The 22,429-nt window shown below is 26.7% G+C and overlaps 2 protein-coding genes across 3 annotated transcripts; one reads left to right on the top strand and one right to left on the bottom strand.

Annotated features, from left to right (window-relative positions):
• Positions 1-5,443: 5,443 nt before the first annotated feature.
• On the bottom strand, positions 5,444-12,693 carry LOC107454444 (ras-related protein Rab-28). 2 transcript variants are annotated; one of them, XM_043042371.3, is made up of 7 exons: positions 12,653-12,693; positions 12,242-12,358; positions 10,862-10,958; positions 9,096-9,184; positions 7,746-7,875; positions 6,700-6,803; positions 5,444-5,882 (listed from the first exon to the last, which is right to left on the bottom strand). In XM_043042371.3, the coding sequence occupies exons 2-7, from the start codon at positions 12,311-12,313 to the stop codon at positions 5,697-5,699; spliced, it is 678 nt and encodes a 225-aa protein (XP_042898305.1). In that variant the 5' UTR covers positions 12,314-12,358; positions 12,653-12,693; the 3' UTR covers positions 5,444-5,696. The 2 variants fall into 2 exon arrangements, with proteins under 2 accessions (XP_042898305.1, XP_042898310.1); XM_043042376.3 differs by lacking the exon at positions 12,653-12,693 and adding an exon at positions 12,461-12,592 and having other exon boundaries at positions 5,557-5,882.
• Positions 12,694-12,794: 101 nt separating this feature from the next.
• LOC107450779 (uncharacterized) lies at positions 12,795-18,827 on the top strand. Its single transcript, XM_016066677.5, has 3 exons — positions 12,795-13,282; positions 16,834-17,002; positions 18,514-18,827. The coding sequence occupies exons 1-3, from the start codon at positions 13,066-13,068 to the stop codon at positions 18,791-18,793; spliced, it is 666 nt and encodes a 221-aa protein (XP_015922163.2). The 5' UTR covers positions 12,795-13,065; the 3' UTR covers positions 18,794-18,827.
• Positions 18,828-22,429: the final 3,602 nt, after the last annotated feature.

Below are 22,429 nucleotides of genomic sequence, written 5' to 3'. Positions count from 1 at the left end.
GTTTATAGTATTTAGGGCCTTAGACAAGGGAGACAAAAAGTAAAATGGTATAAGAGCTCATTTGTGGTTAATAAACTAAACACACTTATATTTCTATTTAGAAATTTTGCAACTTTTCTGAAACTAGAAAGCTCTTCCTAGCAGGCAAAAAATATTTTAGCATTATTTACATTAAAAAAAACATAATTTGTCATCTTATAACAGTAAAAGCTCAAGTAACCAAAATTTTTGGAAATTTAAAAAAAAAAAAAAAAAATTCTTTCAAATTATAATTTATTAACTATTGCAATGTTTTTATTTATTTTCTTTATTACTTTTCTATAATTAGTGGCTTTGATTTACATTAGTTTTTTATTCATGTTTTTATAACACTTTATAAGTATAGGTTTTAATATGCAGGCTACATAGACCACATTTTTTAAAAGAATAAAAGCATTTTTTTGGAAGAGTACACATATACCAGACTATTTTTAAAGGTTTATTTATTTTTTTAATTATTTAGTTATAATTTTTTTTTTTTTTGAGGCACAGCATTTCCCCCCCCCCCCCAGAAAATTACGAAATATTAAAATTGAGGCACTCAAATATGTGGAATTTTCACTAGTTATCAAAAATTTGCTGCTTTTTCAGGTAGTCGAGAGCTTTTACTGTATACTGTTATTTACATCATCTTAAATTAGTTGATAAAAATAGTAAATATGTTAATAGTAGATTTGAATTTTATGTAATTTTTCATATGAAGTTTACACATTTTCTTATTAAATTTTATTTTTAGTCAGTTTATTTAGTTATTATTTAGAGTCAAAAAAATAAATGGTTAACTATAAAAATCTAATAAAAGTAAAGGCAAACTGAGTTTTTTTAGCCCAAAAATTTTTATAGGCATTTTTTATTAATCATATATTTTTTTTTAAGAAAGATAAAAGAAGAGGGCCCAGTAATACTGTCTTAGACTCCAACAATATTTACTGAAACTTGATTAAAATTTAAACAACTTTGGAAAAAAAATCCATCAAAATTTTGGCTAAAATATTCACCACACTTGTTTTAACTTTCTGCATACGAATTTACTAGAATTTACATTTTTATAATAATATAGTGAAATATTTTTCAATATAATTTGCAGTGATGTTTAAATAACAACACAAAAATTGTAGGAAAAAAAAGTCACTAACATATATTTGGATTATAGCACTAACATTTGCCTGAAACACTGCAATGAATTTTTACAATTCATTTTAGGGAATTTTCTCATTACACTCATGTGTTTCATTTCAAAGATATTAAAAATGTAACAATTAATATCTTTACAAAATGACTAGAATTGTGAATATTTCAATGCGTAACAAACTATTTTTCATTGTCCAGATACAATAGTATAAACTAATCTCACCGGTCTTATTGTAAAATGGACGGAATAGTTAAAGCACTAGATGTCTTTTCACAAAAAATCATACTAAAAAAATAAATAAGAAAAATTAAGTAAATGCAAAGATTTTGCATATTCTTATATGTACAAAATACTTTTACCAATTACTATATAATTGGATATATTATTCTAAAACTTACAAAATCAAAAATATATTCCAATTCATATTATAAACAAATAAAGATATTAAACTGAATTTTATTGAAAAAAAAATAGGTATGAACTAAATCAAGGAATGCTGATAAAGGATTAAAAAATAAATATTATTACATAATGTTTATTGGTAAGTATTTGTTAACATATGAATCAATAAATTACCAATTGTTCATTAAATGAATTCTAAGATGCATGCTTAAAATACTGCATTTTGAATGTAGTACTACTTAAAAACTGGTGACACGTACTTTGTATTATTAACCAGTTTCTATAATGTATCGAAATTGAATATTACTCTATTATATCGTGAAGAATTTCTATCTATTCAACAAAAATCTTGCTAACAATAACTAAGAAAACAGGTTTTTGTCAATGTGATTTTTGTAACATTCTTAAAGCAAATTAACACTAGAATGACGGATGGGGCCAATCGGGCTTTTCTCGTGTTTAATTGCTCTTTAATTTAAAAAATAACTTACTGAAAGCGTTGGGTATTTCTGATCAAATTTAAATGCTTATTTAATCATTCATGTGTTAATGTTATCAAAACGTAAATATAGAACCTTATGCCTAGAATGATGAAGGGAGCCAGAGTGGCCATTTATTTATTTTGGTAGGTATCCTTAACCCCAGGTAGGTTTGGGTATAAAGTACTTTTGGTAAGTATAAGGCACCCCAGTTTTATTAAAAAAATACAAAATATTTCAACATATGTATAATTATAGAAAAAAGGAAATTCAATTTTCTAAGAAACTAGTAAATTAGTATAGTTGAAAAGCCAGTGTTCCATTTAGCCGAATATTTTCATTAACCAAATTGAATAAAATGCCATACAATGTGGATGATCAAGTCCATAATAGGTTTTTATTAAATTAATTATTATTATTAAAATATAAGATTTTGGATGTCTAATTGATCTACTCACAAACAATCTGCGAAGAGCCACACTGGCCCTTTCAGTCTTTCAAAGAACACTGCAATATTCAGTCTTTCTAGTGTAAAACATTTGCTTTAAATACCATTTGAATTTCTAAGTTAAAAGCAAAGAAGTAAAAAAGACAATGAATAATTTCATTAATTTTTCTGTAAACATAATAAAAATATTCAGTAAAATTATTTTTCTCTGCACACAATGAGTGAAATCCGTAATCATAAACATGCAATATACCAAAAATTATACCATAAATGATAATCGAAATTATTCATGGTATACAATTTAAACTATGGCTTGAGCAGGAGGGAGAACATAAGTTTTTATTTTCATATTAACTATATTACTTCATAAATTACTCCAATTAATTAAGTGAGGAATAAAAAATAAATAAATTGATTTTTTAAATAACTTGTATAAAATAATTTGAATTGAAAATAATACATATTTTTTCATTCAAAACAGAAGAATGATCTTAATGCATTTTACACAAATAACTGAAAGCCAGTGTTTTATTTAATGTAACCCAACTTCTCTTTTGAAAAAATTGGTTTGATAACAATGAAATTTTATTTCAGAATATTGACGCAACATCTCATTTTTAAATTTGTTTCATACATGTAACAAAAATATGAAACAAAACAGTATTATTGTCATGCTGAAATATGCATAACATGTTACCTAGCATTTAAAAATTATCTTATTTAATCCTTTTCTCAGTTAAAAAAAATTATTAATATAATCGATAATCTTTTAATACCACAACCTTAAATTGTGCAGAATAAAATCTATTTTTAGAGATTCCCTCACACACATTAGCAGAGAACTCCAAAACCATTATGGTTGCTAATGTTTTGAATTCATTAAAATTCGTTAGTATTTCTCACACTTTCCTTTCCGCCAACACATTTGAATGCGCAAGGCTGAGAAAAAGAGCCTTGACAATAGATAAAAATCAATTAATAGCCAATACATGGAATTATTCAACTTTCCTTGGTGAAAACTATGCTAACGTACACATGGCACTCGCATTTTTGATTTCTTGGTGAATGGAGGTGTCTGGTGGGGCTTATTCCTGCAGCCACACCCTCCGCACCATTTTCCAAATTTATTATTTGATAATGTATGTTTATATCAAAACTTAAACTTAATCTTTACTTTGGAGCTCCATATAATTTCAAAAATAAAACTTTTTTATTATTTATCAGATTTGATACTTCACTATATTTGTTTACCTTTACACTTTGGACAATAGAATTATTAGACAAATGGATATTGATAATTTCCTACTATGATTCATCAAGATTTTTACACTAGTGTAGTCATATTTACTAAGATTTTTACTCATTATCTCCAGGATAAATATGATAAATATTCTACTAATACTGCCTTCCACCTATTAATGGCAAATCATTCAACTTCTTCTGTCAACATCTTCAATCATCAAAAATTAAACTTTTCTTATAAACAATTATTATAAATTAGTCTCCCTTTATTTTTTTAAAAACTTGAAGTACAGTAAAGTATTGATTTTTAATTTTCTTTTTTTTTTAAAAAAAAACTGCTATTACAATTGCAATTCTTAAATTAGATTACAAAACTTTTTATGACATTTGGATTTAATGAAAAACAATTCTACTAATGAAAATTAACTTCTTTAGAAAACTAACTGTTTAAAAAGAGTTTAAAAAAATATCTCCAAGGCATGCTTAATTGGAAAAGCAAGACTAACACCAGCAAACACAAACTACTGGTAAAAAAAAAGTCACCTTGGATCATAGATGTACATCCTTTTCAATAGTGATTATGAACTCAAAAGTGTCACTAGTGGTTTTATTGCAGCTGAAGCCAGTGAGCACCACTCTTACACTATGATATATTCTTAAACAGTTTTAACTTACCAAGGGTATAAAGGAATGAGCTCAAACTTAATATAACTCAGAAGATGTTTCTTTTTTTTAAATAATTTGATTCTGATAAAATTGCAAAAGAATACTTTTTTAATGATTTATACTTTTATTTTGTTTTAAAAAGCGATTTCATATATATTTAAACTCTGCCAGCAGATTCCTTGCATAAAGACAACAAGTGCTATAGATTACCATAGCATTTTCAGATTATTTTTAATCTCATATTGACACAAAGTGTGTCGGCATGGACGAGTAACCAAAGGCACTGATGGAAGTCCAAAATTCGACCTTCAACGTTCCGTCCGGTTTCAACCAAGACTTCCGAAGCACGTAAATATGTAATTCAAGATTTTGGTTATTATTTATGGAATGTTCTAAAAGTTTTTCTTCATCATTTCTGTTTCCTTAATATTCCTGTACATAAACTCATGTATTTCTAGTACCAACGTCAGATTCCTTGTTCCTTACATTCATGAAGTGTTGTAATAAATCTGTTTGATTTGTTCAACTAAATCTAATCCTTTCTATGTGACAACATTACTTTATTTTTTCAATTATAGTTTTTGACTAACAAAGTTAAAGATTCTGTCTAACAAAATTGAAGATTCTGCTGCAGATTGAATAAATTCTGCATAGATTTGGTCACTAGAAATTACTGGTTCTGTCGTTGCCAGCTCGAATGAACTACTCTTGCACTCCACTCTCCCAGAAGAAAATATTCTTAAACAACTACTTTAACAATTTACAAAGCGATCAACAACAAAAATGAAATCTAACTTGATATGATTCAGATGATATTTATTATGTAATTTAATCCTTATAAAATTCCAAAAGAATATTATTCTTAATATTTTATATTTTAATTATTTAAAAAAAGATAAAATATAATAAAGATCTCATAAATTGACATTCTTGATTTAAATTTATTATTCAACTTCAATATTGTTTTTAATATAATGTTTGATATAATCCCTATCCACGAGTGTTGATAATTATGGGTGTATTCATTTTAAATTATTTTTTGTTTATCTGACACTAATGTTGCAACATTTAATACATAATGGCAACAAAAAAGAAAAAAAATACAAGAGCTCGGAAGTATATATAACCAAAGACTTTACACAAAAGCCTCACACATTGTACAAATATTAAAATAGACTTACGCTTTTAGTAAGAAAATAATTGCATACAATTTTTAAATCACTGAAATAGCAACAATTTTCAACAAAAAGTAAACATCACTTAAAAAAAAAAAAACAAGTATGTATCTTTACTGAACTGTGCATACTGTGCTGTTGTTTTTATTAGCTTTACATGGACTAGCTTTTACTTCCGGAACCATAGATGCAGTTTGAACAATTTCAGCTTTCACTACAGGCTGAACAGTTTCTTGCTCAGAACGAGTCAAACGAATCCCTAACAGTTCACCAGCAATTTTTTGAAAGCATAATGCAATCTAAAAAAAAATCATAATAATTACTAAGCATTGGAAACAAATGGATGGTGTTTTCTTCACTAGGGAGTGCTGCAAGCTCTTGATTCCCTATACTTCCAGTTCACTGTTTTCAGTATATTTTGAAGCCATTTGACTCGCAACATGATCATTGTGTTTTGAGACACTCTTGAGTAGTGTTTCTTGTATGCATGTATTTGTTTTATTATTGTACCAGATTTATTATTTGTGTTTAAAAGAATTGTCATTTGAAGACCTGTCTTTTTAAGACGTAAGAATTGTCATTTGAAAAAGAATTGTTATAAAACACTTCTTACCTTGTTAACAATATACCAACTTCGAGATATAAACCTAAATGATAATTTGTAAAATTAACTTAATCTCTCTGCTCGAACAATATGCTAACACTAACCTATGATGGTGTGCAGCTTGCAACAAGAACATACAGTAACAAATAAGCAAAAAAAGAAACCAAATCGGAAATGCTAAAAAAGCGTGTTCTTTCTAAATCTAGCAACCATGTTATCTTTTTTAACAATACATCTCTAATTAACTAAAGCAAATTTTCCCTTCAAACTAACCAGAATTACTTAATATCTTATGAAATACAGCAGATTTGAGCTGAGAAATTATAAAATTTATTTCTCTTATTAAAAACAAAATTATCTGTTTCAAAATATCGCCTCGCAGAATAAGCAGCTGTATACTTTCGAACTGGAATTAGCGCAGGTCAATAGCACTAGATTGCTGTTGTTTACATTTATATTGAAAACACCATCCATAGAACAGAAGTATATATTGTTACCTAATATTTACTTACAGATTCACCAGTTTTAGCTGAGACAGAGTGGGAAGACATTGCATTATCTAAAGCAAATTTTAAATGCCGATCTAATTTGACTGTTCTACTGTGTTCTAGATCACCTAGAGGAAAACAATTTTTCAATTAGTAATGCATAGAATTGTTGGAAAAAAAAGCAGCTAATACACTCTATGCATACTCTGTTCTAGTTGAGAAAGTTGAAACAAAATTGATTTTCAAATTTGTTTATATCTCTTTCTATTCATGTTTGCTGATTTTAAAAAACAAAATATTTTTTCCAAAAAAAAATTATAACAAACAATTTTAATGCATCAATATTGTATTTTGTTGATAATGCTCCGTAAATAAAACATTTGAATTAACATTGCATGACATTTTGCACATTTGAAAATAATACCACAGGACAAGAGGTTTTGCACATTTTAGATTATTTATTTTATCACATTTCCATTGCATTTTTAGTAATATCTAAATATATAGAATTGAAGGGTAACAAAAAAAAACTAATAAAATTTCAGTATAATTGATAAAAAATTATATTTTATTAAGTTCTGCATTTTTTCTTGTTTTTATTTATTATACATCAGATTGCAAAAAGAATGTGAATAATTAGATCATTCACAGATGTGTAAATTTATAAGAACTTGCTTTTGTTTATGTTAAAAAATAAGTTTGAAAATGTAATCCAAAGGGAGCTTTTTAATCATTGTTCGTCATTAACATTTTAAAACCAGGGCAGACGTTAATGCATGGTGAGTTTTATGTTTTGATTTTAAAGAGTTTATAGGATACTTAGTGTTCAGTTTTTTTTCTTTCTTATATTACTGCCTGATTAATTTTTAGGTCTACCGTAATAACACAAAAGAACATTTAAACAAAAATAAATTAATAAATAATTCTAAAATAATATCTTGTGAGAGAAAAATTTGGAGTATTCTTACACTAATTGGAGTATTCTTACACTACAAATAAAAAACACCCTGATGTTAATAGTTTTTCAAATAAAACGCACATATTCAAAAATATATAAAGAGTATGCTTACCTTTATTGCTAAGTAACGCTAAATGTGGCATTATAAGCTCTTCTTTGAAAACTTGATGCACTGCTTGCATCCAATCTTCAAGATCCGAAAAACTGTTGCAATTTGTGATATCATACACAAAAAGTACTGCCTAAAGAAACAAGCATTATAAACCACAGTATTATTATAACTAAAATACAATAAAAGCTTAAAAAATTTTTTCATTTTCATTTAAATTTAGCTCACAAGTAAAGCAGATTTCAATGTAAAAAAATTTCTAAGTATTCCACAACCAAAAACTTATGTAGGTATTAAAGCAAAATTAAGAAGTGAAAAAATAACCCCTAATATTCTACCGTCCAAGCATTGAACCCCAGAGAAAAATTTTACTGAAATTTTACTGCTTTCTCATTGAATAACAAAAGGAAAACCCGTTTTTTATGCAGGTAAGCCTGCAGCTTAACGTTTGGATTAAACTGCAGACGATTAAATTTAGAGTTAAAACTTTTGACCAAAAAAAAAAAAAAAAATGCTTTATGCAGCATTCTGAAATCTGAGATTTGTAATGGCAGGTTAATAATGAAGTTAAACTATAAAAACAGTTGAAAACATAAAATATGGTTTGAAATTTGAATTAGGTACTCCAAAAATATCTAGATAAATAATGAACAAACCTACAGCAATAAATATAAGATAATACCAAGCAGCAACAAAAATTATAAAGGAAATTACCAATTGAAAGAATTTAAAACTAAAAATTCGAGATAGTAATAAAAAGGTTTCTCTAATAAAAACATTTCTAAAACATTCATTAACTAATTATTTAAAAATATATATAATGAATGATTAAAAAATTAAAATGCACCCTGATCTTTTGAATTTTATCAACTAATTTTATAATTGCGTGCAAAAAGTTTTTCCATTCACTTAAAAAGTTCTCGAGATTTGGCAAAATATGCAAAAAATAAAATTAACATTACTACTAAGGAATCCAAACTTTGGATAGCTCTTCTAACCAAACTACAGGGACCATATTTCCCAGATTACGAAATCCGAATCCATGAAAAAAAAGTATGTTTATTCAAATAAGTACCTTTTTTGTATGATTTCATAACTTAAATTATCGTCTGCACTAATTAATTAGCATATTTGAAGTCACCCCATCAACCATTAAGATTGAGTTCTAGAACGTGAAGATCCAAACATTAGATCAAAAGTTATGTATGCACTGTATGTTAATGTTAAAACAAAAATATGAAAACTTTCAAAAGAAATTATCTGAAATGTAAGACAAAGTTATTAATAAAATATTTTCTAAATCATTCCACAATCCGAAAACTGTAACTTCATTAAATTAAAATGAAAACTCACATGGGCACCATACAAATATTTATCCAACATTTCTCCTTTCAAAGACATTCCTCCAATGTCCCAAAGCTGAATAGTAATATTCAAACCACCTAATTATTATAAAATATATTATTAAATGCTATTTCAGAAATAAAACAAGTGTATTATGTACATGAATGCATATTATATACTTTTAATATAAGTATATTAAATACTTTTAGAGCTAATTTGGAAGCTAAAAAAATAATTACACTAGTTAAGTCAGACAAAGAAATAAATCAAAATTCTGAAAAAGGCTTTTTCTTTTGTACATTAAGTTCTTAAAATTTTTTTCTAAAAATAAAATGGGTTTTATAGCTTTTTTTCAGATGAAGCCATTATTTTTGAAAGATGCATGACAGGACAAACAGCACCTGTGAATTTTAAGTTGGGATGAAATATAAAGTTTTCTCGATTACATCTGAGAATAGCTATAGAAATATATCTGTAAATCGAGTTTCAAAATATGGCATATTTTTTTTAAAAAAAGAAAATTACTAAATTACCATCTACCCAAATAGCTAAAATAAATTTATAGAAATAATAGAATAAATCTATAAATATATATTTGTAGTATTTCTGTAAAGAATGTAAAACAAAATTTTCTGGATCCAGAATGTAAGTTGTGTCAAAAATTTTAAAATTGAGTATTTAAATACTTTTGAAATTAAAGATCTTTATCTTTGGGTACATGGTTTTAATATATCAAATTACCATTTAAGCCAAAAGAAAAAAAAGTAAGAAAGAGAAGTCCATTTTCAGAATTGAAAAGTGGCCAAACCTCACTTACTAATAACAATCAAACATCTTTTGATATACTGTCGAGAAAAAAAAAACACTTTCATGACAAAGTGATATTAGTGAGTCTTGTTTTTAACTGAAGAAAAATCTAACACATTTACTAGTTAAATATACTGAGTTGTGACAGGTGAGATTTTAGCTAAACAAAAACATCTTTTACATTCATCTTTCCTAAAATATAAAAAACTTTTGGGTAATACTTTTCAATATATTGAATACATATAAATTTAAATTAAATTATTTGCTATGAGACTAATAGCTGCAGCAAAATATATTTTTTACAAACCCATAGAACTGGAAACATCAAAAACTGAAAAGTATTTTTTTTAAAACTTAATAATTTTTAATTAGATTTCAAATTGCAAAAATGTTACATGGTAAAATAAAAAAAAATTAAGTTTAAAATTTTTCACAATTTTTTTTCGCCGGTATCTTTTTAAGAAAATTCATATGCTTTTAAAAGTGCAAACTAAGTATGTTTTCATTTGACTTATTTGAAAAAATACAATATTTCCATTTTCACAGCAATTAACTAATTGAAAACCAGTGGAAGTTATCTAAAAAAAAATTACCAAACAACATAACATTGCTAAAAACTTCTAATGCATTTAATAAGAATTGACAAAAAATAAAAAGAGAAGAAAATGTCATTAGAAATATCCTAAAATGTATTTTTGAAATGCAAAGAAAAATAAATAGCCATTTTAAAGACAACATTTTTAGATTTCTCTTGCTTTTCTGAGCTTTTTCTTTACGGGTTAGTCATGCATTATACAATTTTCTCAAGTTAGTTAATTTTGATGTTCTTGTATTAAAATAAAAATAGATCAAGTATTTAAAAATATGCATCAAAATAACATCATTACAAACGTGACAACAATATATAAGAAGTAAATAAAATCAAAATGGAATTTTAGAGGATAATAAATAAAATGCTGTCTTCTCACCAGGCAGGCTAACATGCTTCATAAAAAAGTCAACTCCAATAGTTGGTTTGTAATTTTTTTCAAATTTTTCTTGCGTAAACTGCAATGCTATGCATGTCTATAAGAAATCCACATAAAGAAAAATTTATTTCAAATAAATGAATGAAAATAAATATAAATGCTGTTTAAAAAATATAACAAAACTCTAAAGTAAAAATAAAACTATAAATATAAATGGAGCATAAAAATGCAACTAATTTGTTATCTATTAATTATTACATTCTCCATTAATTATGAAAATTAAACCACGTACATTTTCCCTCCAAAAATTATATAGAACAAGCTTGGCCAAGACACCATGTTAATGTTTGTGACCTGCTGAGCAATTTTTAATTTAAATTTTAAGTTTGTTCTTTTTTGCTAAAGAAATAGAAAAAAATAAAATATCAATACAAAATTCAATTTAAAATTAATAAAAAATTAATTGTTTTTTGACTACCAACTTAGAAATAATAGTGTTCAACATTTTTCACAAATTACAAATCAATGAATTTCTCCAAATATCTTTATGAAATAAAGAAACTTATACCAGCATTTGATAATTGTTTCACAGAATTAGCAAATTATGATAAAACAATTAAAATATTTTCTTGCCTATTTCATGTTGACTTAAATAGAGTTCCTGAAAATGGTATTGAGTAACACTCCATCAATGAAATTAAACAAATTATTAATTTATTCTTTAATTCTTAATTCAAATTCTTGAAATTAAACAAATCTTTCTATGTGTAAAAATTTTGCAATGTTTAAATTTAATCCTAGTTATCTTAATTGAAGATATTTTGTGCAACAACTTTTAAGTGGTTTAGAAATACTTTTAGTGGTTTAGTTTTTGTGTATGTTAGTATGCTATTTATTAAAAAATTTTTTGAAGATAAAATTTTCTGAGTTCATTGTGTGTTTCATTAACTATTAATGCCTGCTTAGAAAACCAATCAAGATGTGCAACCTTGAACATAAATCTAGATTTACAAAAAAAGAATAAATAACTCTTTAAGACTGTAAACTTCAATTATTCATATTTTTTCAATAAATATTATTTAAAATATAACAGCATAGTTAAATTTGAAAAGAAAAATAGATTCCATATCAAATATAATCCAAGCTGAAGAAAAATACAAAAAATGAAAAAAAGTAACTAAAAGACTACTTAAAAAAGAAATGTTAGATATTTTACCAGCACTTCTGTATCATTAGAGCTCTGATGAAGAAGTGAAACTAGTTAGGTTAACTTAAGTTAAAATAAAGGTTAGCATACGAGGTTTTTTTCATATCATATATAATTACCATAATTATAGAAATTGCTTAGGAAGAATTTTTTTTTTATTGAAATTTACTAACTTTTCCAACAGCTTCATTTCCTATCAGCAGAAACTTAAATTGTCTTTCGCCAGAATATTGGCCATCAGCCATCGTCAAAAGTGAAGATATATCGTTGACAATTAAAGCAATTTGGACCTTAAATAAATCATTAATATTAAAAGAGTAACCATAAAAAATAAAGTTTTTCACAATGATAAAAAAATTCTACAGTTCAAAGCAATTCAAAATTATAATTACTTGAGAAATCAAGATCACATTAAAACAACAAGAATGTAAAAATTTTGGAGATTAAAAAGCAAATAAAAAGTTTTGCTCTTTTAAGAATTCCAAAACAATAATCATTACATTATTAAACAGCTAAATACTATCGTCTTATTAATTTAATATTAATTCAAACATAAGTTCGGCAATAACGAAACTAAAATTTACCTGTATTTACAATAAACAGCGTCGTTATTTGTTTTGTTTGGTGCGTTTCTGCCTGACAGTTTCTGTTATATTGGAAAATATTTTTTAATATTAGTAAGCTGCAAGCCAGTTAAACTTTTGCACATAGTTTCAAATCATGATTATAGGCCTCTATAAGTTTGTAATGTTAAACATTTTAAACTGTTTCATCTTAGTATATTCTTCTGTTACTTTCTATATAAATAATTTAAATACAAAACTGAAGAAACGGAAGACTTGATACCCCTGTTTGATACTGAAACCACCGAAAACTGAACCGCATGTGAACTGTAAATATTTTTTGTTTATGATCTTTCTGGTATTTGCATTTGTCAAGGTATACTGTAGTACTGTCAATATTTCGAGTTGATAAAATTTGTTTCCAAAAATTCAATATGGAAGAAGAAATAAGTCAGGAAGTGGAAGAAATGACCAACGAGAGTGTGGAAATAGAGAAATTTGGAAATAAAGAAAAAAAAATTGATACCACGAAGAAACTTAAAAAGCCTGGAATAATTTATTTAAACTTTATACCCAGATACATGACTGTAAAAAAAGTTCGTGAAATCTTTTCTGATTTTGGAGAAGTACGTAGATTATTTTTGAAACCTGGTAAGTAAATCTTACACTGCACATTGTATGACATTATCTTTGCCTCACTTATTTCTTCAGTATTACTCAATGGGTTTGTCTGAAATTATCTCTTCTCTTCCAAGATTTTACTTGTGATAGATTTGTGAGTTTGTGAAGGGGATAAACCTAGAATTCTACATTCATTTTTTTAATTAAAAAATTAACATTACAAAAATTAAAAGGAAAATCATTATTACTCAAATTATTTAAAAAACAATTCACAGCTTCCTGAAAACTTTCAACATTATTACAAATACTTTTGATTCTAACCAATTGTGAAAAAACTAAATTTTTAAATATTTTATTACACAAATTAGTATTAAAGTTGCAGAAAAAAATAACTTTAAATTTAAAAGCTTTTCTTTTATCAAAGACACCAATTTTAATAAAGTTGTTAACAATATCAATTTTAAAATCTAAATATTCAACATTAAAACAATCTTCATTAGTTTTCTTCAAGACTAAATCTCCAGGATAAATACTATAAATAAAATTATAATTATCACAATTAAACAAAATCAAATCATCAATATATCTAAAAGCATTAAATTCATTATGCTCAAGAAATTTAGCCTCAAAAAAATGCAAAAAAATATTGGCAAAAGCCCCAGAAAAGGAATTACCTTGTGGAATTCCAATAATTTGTTTGTAAAAATCTAAACCATTAAAAAGAACATTCTCAAAAAGATTAAACCTACATAAATCCAACCAATTAAACTTATCAATTTTCTCATTAAATAAATACTTATCATAAATCCCTTCACGAATTTCAATAATCTTTCCATGTGGTATACTGGTATATAAATTTTCGAAATCAAAAGTATTAATGCTGGAAATATCATTATTATTAATATAATCCAAAACTTCAACATTACTGTTTATAACAATATTTTTTTCTTTTTTAATTTTAAGCAAAATAATTTTTAAAAAACCTTTTACTAATATCAGAATTATAACTATTAGTATCACACGCAATAAACCTAAATTTAATCGGATTTTTATGAAATTTAACAATTGGAAATAAATATGGAAATGTAATCCTATTTAATTTAAATTTTAATTTTTTACTAAATGCAATAACTCTCTTTTCAATAACTTTTTTATCTTCTTTTAATTTTAAAAAAGTATTATTTGCATTATATTCCCCAATAATAAATTTTTTAAAAAAATATTTACATATAATACAGAAATTATTTGAAGCTTTATCTACAACAGTAACAATAAATTTATCCTTAAGATTTTTAATTTTCCTAGATAAATCATAATCTATATAAGTACCTTTAGGAAATGAACTAAAACAGTTATTAAATAAATTAAATTTTACCCTTTCAATAATTTTAGCTTTCCACTCAGAAAAACCCTCAACGGGCCAATGATATTTTCGGGAAATTTTTGCAATAAAAAAGTCAAGATCCTTTTTAATAGATAAAATAAAATCTTCTTTCTTCATTTTAACTCTGGTCCTAAATTTTGAACCTTTACTTAAAATGCTGATTAAATCTTGATCACCCACAATCTCCAAATTTCCTGTAATAACATGTCCATAATCATTATCAATAAATTTTGAAAAATCCTCTTCATTACAAAAACAATCAAATTTAGAAATACAATTAAGATTTCGACTTAAAAAATTGTAATTACACAGCGTACAATTGTAATTACAATCTAAGCGTAGAAGAATATTTAAAAGCAGCAGAAACCTTAATTTGTTTTAAAGGGAAAAAATCAGAAAGACCATGAATAATCTGTGGTAACTTAGCAATTTCAAATTTCTTATCATGAAAATTAATAGTACAAAAAACCTTTTCAACTTTAGAAGTCTTATTAAAGAGCATATCAGTTTTACTAACCCCAATTTTTGATTTAATCAAATCCAAAACAATAAATTTAACAAGTTAAGTATCAAATTTAATTTTAGAACCAAAATTAATAAGGAAATTTTTAAGAACTTTATTTTTAAAACCAATAATAAAATTTCCTAATATTGAAAATATTATTCAAATTAACAGGTAAGTTGCAAAAATTCGAAAATTCATCAAACTCAATAACTTTTACTTTACTTTTTCCACCCCCTCTTTTATTCCTATATTTTGAATCAAAAATACCAGGAAAATCAAAAACTTTTAATTTATCATAAATACAATAATCTTCAGTATTAACATTACCTTCCCCATTAAATTTACTATTTAATCCATATGGAAAAAGAGTTTTAAGACTACCAATGTAAATATTTTCTAAATCAAGTCTATTATCTAAATTGTCCATAAAATCTAAAATAAAAAGAGTAACATTATCAAAATCATGAAATTTAAAATGCAAAATTTCATAATCAGTAGAACAATTACTATTATTAAAATTTTTTATAGCAGACCTGTGGGAATTAATCCGCTTATGAAATTCAAGACCAGTCTGACCAACATAACACAAATTACAACAATTGCACTGAATTAAATAAATAATATTAAAACTTTTACAAAAAAGTACATTAGAATGGCTGTTAATCTGAGAACTATCAGCCAAAGGACAAGTTTTAAATTTTTTATTTTTACATTTCTTAAACATTTTACATTTTTTATATTAAACAAAATATATGACTTAGTAACTTTTTGTCCGAAGTAAATCGAAGTAATAAGTTAGAATAACTGTTTGAGTTTCTTTTCTTAATTTGTTGTTTATATTGCATTTTTTTCCTGGACTTCTATGCAAAACCATCGGGGTACTGATGGAGTTAATTTAAGCATTTGCTTCTCCCTCAATCAGAAATGGTTTTGTTTTTATGGCTACCGGGGCCGGTACCCCCTGAAGACGTCGGCTTCGGTGGTCATATTTTTATTTCCTTCATTTTCTTTTTCTTTATTGCTACTTTTTTCTTAAATTTCTGCTGCTTTTTAGCGCATTTTTTTCAAAGAAGTTTTTTCTATTTTGAATTAAAAATATTTGTGTTTTCTTATAGTACTTTTTACAGACATGATATTCCTCTTTACTTCAAACATTTGTTCTTCTCTGATGAACATCTGTAATTTTTTATTTTTTGGTTAACTCAAGAGAGAATAACAGTTGGTTGGACCCATTTGGATACATTGTTCTTCTTTTAGCATTTTCTGTGTGCACTTTGTAACCAAATAAAAGACACATCAATTCCATTTAGAATTGAATATACTTATGTATCTCAGGAAGACTTCCATATCAGTACAAAATTTTGTTGACTTCTGGGCAATGGCATGTGAGAAGCTAAAAAATACCATGCTGTAGGGGATAAACTGGTAGTCATCCCCAGACAATCCTCCGCATATTTTTTTTTAATTTTTAAAAATTTTAAGATCCTTTGGCGCCTTGCTGATTCTAGTCGGTGCGAACATGTACCGATACGAAAATATTGCTATCGGTGATGCATGGAAGGGCTCAAAGAAGCCTTCGAAATGCTAAACTTTTTTATCACACTTTCTATAAGTGAATGAATTAGATGATTTTAAAAATGTATTTACTTTAAGCACTTTAATGTTTATAAATTTTCTCTTTTCATACTGCAGAAAAAACTAAACCCGGAAAACCGAGTAAATTTTTTGCTGAAGGTTGGGTAGAATTTACCAAAAAGAAAGTTGCTAAACAAGTAGCCCAATGCCTTAATGGTTCTCAAGTTGGAGGGAAAAGGCATACACCTTATTATGATGCTTTATGGAGCATAAAATATCTGCCTAAGTATGTATATTTTTATTTTATTATTTATTTTTGCTTTTTCATTTATAGTTGAAGCCTTCGACAACTAGGGAATCTGATTATGTAAATGCATTATGTTTAATTATAAACGCATTATGTTTAATGTACTGGTTTGGTTACATGTCTATACAGATGGCTTGTTTTCTGACTTTTCTCAGGGCGTTGAAATCTTCAGCGAATCTTTTGCTTTCACATTCCAGTTTGAGATTCCGTGATTCATTTTGATCGAGAATTACAGTCAGTTCTTGTAATAATTGAGCAACTTTACAATCAATGAGACGCCTTTTAAAAGAGCAATTACCCTTTATGACTCTTTTTCTGCAATAAAATTCCTTCAAACTCTTTGAAACGTTAAGAGGGAGGGGTTAACTATCGACCTTGTGATCTGCATCATCATTAGCCCTGTCTTATAATGATCCAGTGTTCAATTAATATTTTTTCAATAAAAAATGACAACATTGTCATAAAATCACCTATTAGTACTATTAAATAAGAGGAATGGTTTTTCATGCAGAATATAATCTTGCAAAAGTAATGACTTCAATTTCTTACACAGCATTAATGAAAGTAAACATTATTTTTTTTTTTTAATTTTTCTACAGTTTCTTTGTAAGTATTAGAGCTTTATTTCAAGCTCTACTATTTGTTTTAATACCAACTCCTTGATGTAAAAAAATCATTCCTTGCTTGTACCTCTTACAACTTGTGGTTTAAGTGCCAGCCTATTTAAGTAAGCTTTTAATAATGGAACAATCTGTTTTATAAATGTAATTAACTTTTAGTAAATTTTCATTGGGATGACTGGTCTAGATAGGCCTTCCTCGGAATGCTATCCCATCTCACCTGTGCTTGGCTAAGGTTTCCCAGTCAGTTAAATAGTTTTCTGTTTTTTTTTTTCTAGGCAGTCAATCTATTAAGTTTTGATCTCCCTCATTTTCAGTATCAGATAGTTTAGCCAAAAAGAATTTTTTTAGTGGCCCATTTATCAGCCTAGCTTATCAAGTGTACTTCTTTTTTTTGCTAAAAATGTAATAGTAAATTAAAGCTTCGTAATTTCCCACTCCTTTAACGAAAAATTCAGCATAATTATTGTAATTTAAATATTGATATTAATTTAGAATGAATAAGAAATACAAGAGCTATTATATATTTATTAAATCTAAAGAATTTAAAAATTTGGTTCAGACATTTCATTGATTTTTAATTCAAAAGTTAACTGAAAGCCCTATAAGAAGTTAACTGAAAGTCCTATGGGAATTTTGTTGGCAAGAAAATGAAAATGTTGTTAAGACAAGTATATCACCCAATATTTTATTTCTTACATAACAATACCTTTTTCATAAACGACTAGTGTAACCTTTTTTCTTCATATTATTAGACATGTTCTGTATTTTAAATCAATGTTAAAATGTGCTAAAGTTTCTGTAAGTAAAGTAAGTTAGTAGAAATAAAGTAAGTTCATTGTTTTTTATTCTATCAAAACTGTGTTCTAGATTTCAATGGAGCCACTTAAGCGAAAAGAAAGCATATGAAAAATCTAGAAAAGTACAAAAAATGAAAGCAGAAATTGCTCAAGTTAAAAGAGAAGTAAATTTCTATTCTCGGGGTATTGAAAAAAAGAAACGCAAGAAGAATTCCTCAGAGACTGATGAGGGCAAGGAGAAAGAATTCTCAAATAGAACTGTTTTAACTGACACAGAAGTTCCTGAAACTGACCAATCTTCTGATGAGAGAAATTTACTTCTATTAAAAAGTGTATTGGGTACTATTTAGTGATTAAATATTTGTACTTTTATTTTTTCATGAAGTTAATGAAATTTATTAAATTGTTTGTTTCTATACTTAAGATCTTTATCATCTAGATTAGGGCTGTCCAACTGGCGGGCCGCATGTGTTCCACCGGCACATGTGGCCCGCCAACTTCTTATTCAGTCTGATCGTCCTCAGTTTTCCCTATAAAATGTAAACAAATTGTTTTATAATCGTTCTATTCCATTGTTTTATAATTAATAATTCAACTATTAATTGTTATTGTATAAGAGGTAAGAGGGTATTGTTCAACTTTTTCAAACTGCGGCCCGCCAGGTGATCAGTGACCGGAATTCTGGCCCGTGGGCTCTTTGCAGTTGGACAGTCCTGATCTAGATCAGAGTTACTTATGATTTTACTTAAGCAGTAGAACATGGGACAAGGGTGGAGAAAAATGTTAGCAATTATGATATTTCTTTCATTTATTATAATTTTACGATTATCAAATATTTTTACACATTGTATCTGAAAATAGGTTAAGATAAGACAATACAGACTGAAAAAAAATTTTTCAACGATTGTATTAGATTTTTAAGTTTATTGCTTTTTTTAGATTTTCACATTGCTCTGTCTTTAAATAAAAAATTAAAGTTAAATACATTATTATGTTACAGTACAGTTCGCAAAAAAAAAAAAGTTATCACCCTGAATAACTTTCGTTCTAATGATCGGGTTTTCACGTACTAAGTGTCAATCTTAATGGTTCCTGGGAGTGACCTCAAATATACTAATTAATTAGTGCTAACTATTAACTAAGTTACAAAATCAGACATAAAAACGCACTATCTATGAAAAAAATTTCGCAAAAATTGAAAAAGAAAAAATTGGGTTGCAATAAAGGTTTATATAATTGGCAATAGTTCAGAGAACAGCCAACTAAAGTCGCACCAACAAATGAATATTTTAAGATAACCCATACACTAATTCAAAAGAGGAATGAAATATTTACTCCGACCTGCCCCAATTTAGGGCATACGGGTAAATGTTTATTAAAATCAAGAAAAACAGAAAAGTACATAAAATACAAAAAGTAACGTTACAGAGTAACATTATGTAAACATTACAGAGTCTGATGGCAACAGCAGTAAAATAATTAAAATGCCCCGAGAGTCCCGCCTTATAGTGCCGAAGCCGACAGGGCTTCCCTTATAGTGAGCCAAAGACACAAATGAAAAATTTTACAACACATCACAGTGATGTATTCAAGAACAGTAAAACATGAAGTGAACCATTAAAAAAAACGTGTACCTGAAGTGAACATAAGAAAACATTAAAAGGTCACAGGTAAACGGAGGTCCTAAGTTAATATAGGTCAAAGAACCAATACAGTCGATGACAAATGGACAACAGGTAAGACAGAAGAACAAGGCGTAATGAGCCAAGAAAATCTCAAATGTAAAACAAAAGGAGGTGAAGATGTAAAGTGGTAAAACAAACAATTATCAAATACAATTAAAAGGCGACGCTAAAATTTGCAAAGCAAGGAAAGGCAATGTAAATAAGCCAAATAAAAAGCCCAATGTAGTGAATAAATAGATTAAAACAGAATTAAAAAGCGAATGAGATAGATAAAACAACAAAACGTTGTCAAAATAACGGGAAGCGAACAGGCGGGCAGCCCAACAACCGGGACTGAGTTTAGTTCGAAAGAGGAATTCAAAAGAGGAATACTTATTTTTACTCGGTTGCTAGGCAACCAAGCTCTAACTGTAAAAAAAAATTTTTTAATAATGTTCTGTGATTTCTCGGAGAGGTTTAATTGATAATTAAAATTGAAGAAGTTTCTCGAAGTTTCTAGGCAATAGACAATTTTTAACAATATTCTGTCCAAAAAGTAAAGTTTTTTTTCTTCTAATCTCCTTTGAAAATAAAATTTGAATGATTTATAAGTTATATATGATTTTCTAAGCTTTTAGAATGTAAATACATGAACTTTTTATCTGACATTATTTAGATTTCTTATGTTGCTCTTACTATATTTATACGAGGATTTCATTCTAAAATCAAATTTACATAACTTATTATAGCTATATACAAAATTTTAGGGATAATCATTTTTACAGTTATAATCGAGTCTTCTAGGCAAGAAAGTTGAAGAAATAAAATAAGTGCTTAAAAAATAAAATGTAGATTGTACTATAGTATTTCTAATGCACATTCACAAGGTTTTCTATAATTTACAATATGTGTGTTAAAAACATTGAAATATGTTATGTTAAAGAATAAGATATTGAAATAATATGTTGCATATTGTATGATTCATTGTTTAAAAAATCGCTTTATTCTGCAAGATATTTAGGTTACATGGTTTTCTTTGGATAAAGATGATTTGCAAATAGCATTCTCATGTTTCAATATATTCTGAAACTTACGTTCGCAAATTCACCATAAAATGTTGCATGTTCTTCAATTACGGTAACTGGTTTTATTAAATAATCTGGTATTTAAATGGTATGGAAAAATTTTTATGCTGTGAAACCTTTCAGGACCCCTCTCTGTACCACCATAAAATGGTCGTTAATGGAGGTTATCGTTCTTAGGGGTTACTTTCATTGATTTCGAAATGTTATCAAAGGTACATATTTTTTTAAAAAACAATTTTAACTATAGGTACTCGGTGTCATTTTTTTGGTGCAGAAATGCCCCTTGTGTTGGCATCATAAAAACCGGATGAATGAAATTTAACAACAAAAAAAACTGACCTTTACAGCTATTATGAGTAAAAACAAATCTACCAATTGTGAATGATAGAACTATTTTAAATAAATAAACAAATAGGTTTTTGTTTAAGTTTGCATTTAATTTTATATCATAAAAATTAGTTAGCTTTAAAAAATGAGAAAGTTTGTTTGTTTGAGATGCTTAGTTTTTTCTAAAATAACTTTTTTTCTAATTTAACTTTCGACTCTAAAAATAATTTTTACTATTTTTGCATTTATACTATCTTTTGATAAGACCATACCGCATATCACAAAATATTTTATGTGCCTTATGATAGCAGACATTTATAGTATTTTTTTATGACTATATTGGACAAATGAAAGTTATTAGAAAAAATGGTTAATGACCACCTTTGATATGTTACCAGTCAAGAAATATTTAAATTTTTAAAAGCTAAACATAATTGGGACTTGTCCTTATCCAGTTTCAAGATGCAAAGATTAATTCCTGTGTCAACTAAAATTCAGAGCCTGATTATTTTTTTATTAATTAATGTGAATGAAAAAAAATCAAAATTTTTATCTGAAACTTTAGGGATACTGTTTCAGGTAATTTTATGTTTTTGTACAGTTTTTTACCCATAACCCATTTTTACTCTAAATTTTGTTACCGACACTTTTCTTAATCCTCTTTTCTTTCATTGTATTCTCAACTGCATGATGAAAGGAAGTTCGTTCTTTCTAAAACACTGCTTTATTTTTCAGTTCATGGTCCTTAATAATATGAAATATATATAGTCATCCATTTTTTATTAATGTTTTTATCTCATTTTTGATTGAAATCAATGATTATGTTAAATTCTATAAATCAGCAAATTTTGCTCAACATGCATTGTAAGCTGTAATGTTCTACTTAAATGTTAAAGAAACAAAATACAAA

This window comes from Parasteatoda tepidariorum, chromosome 10 (genome assembly GCF_982258835.1).
Source record: "Parasteatoda tepidariorum strain Cologne lab strain chromosome 10, Ptep-v5.0, whole genome shotgun sequence".
Lineage (NCBI taxonomy): Eukaryota > Metazoa > Arthropoda > Arachnida > Araneae > Theridiidae > Parasteatoda > Parasteatoda tepidariorum.
Note: the sequence above shows the minus strand (reverse complement) of the source record. Positions and strands in the feature narration are given on the sequence as shown.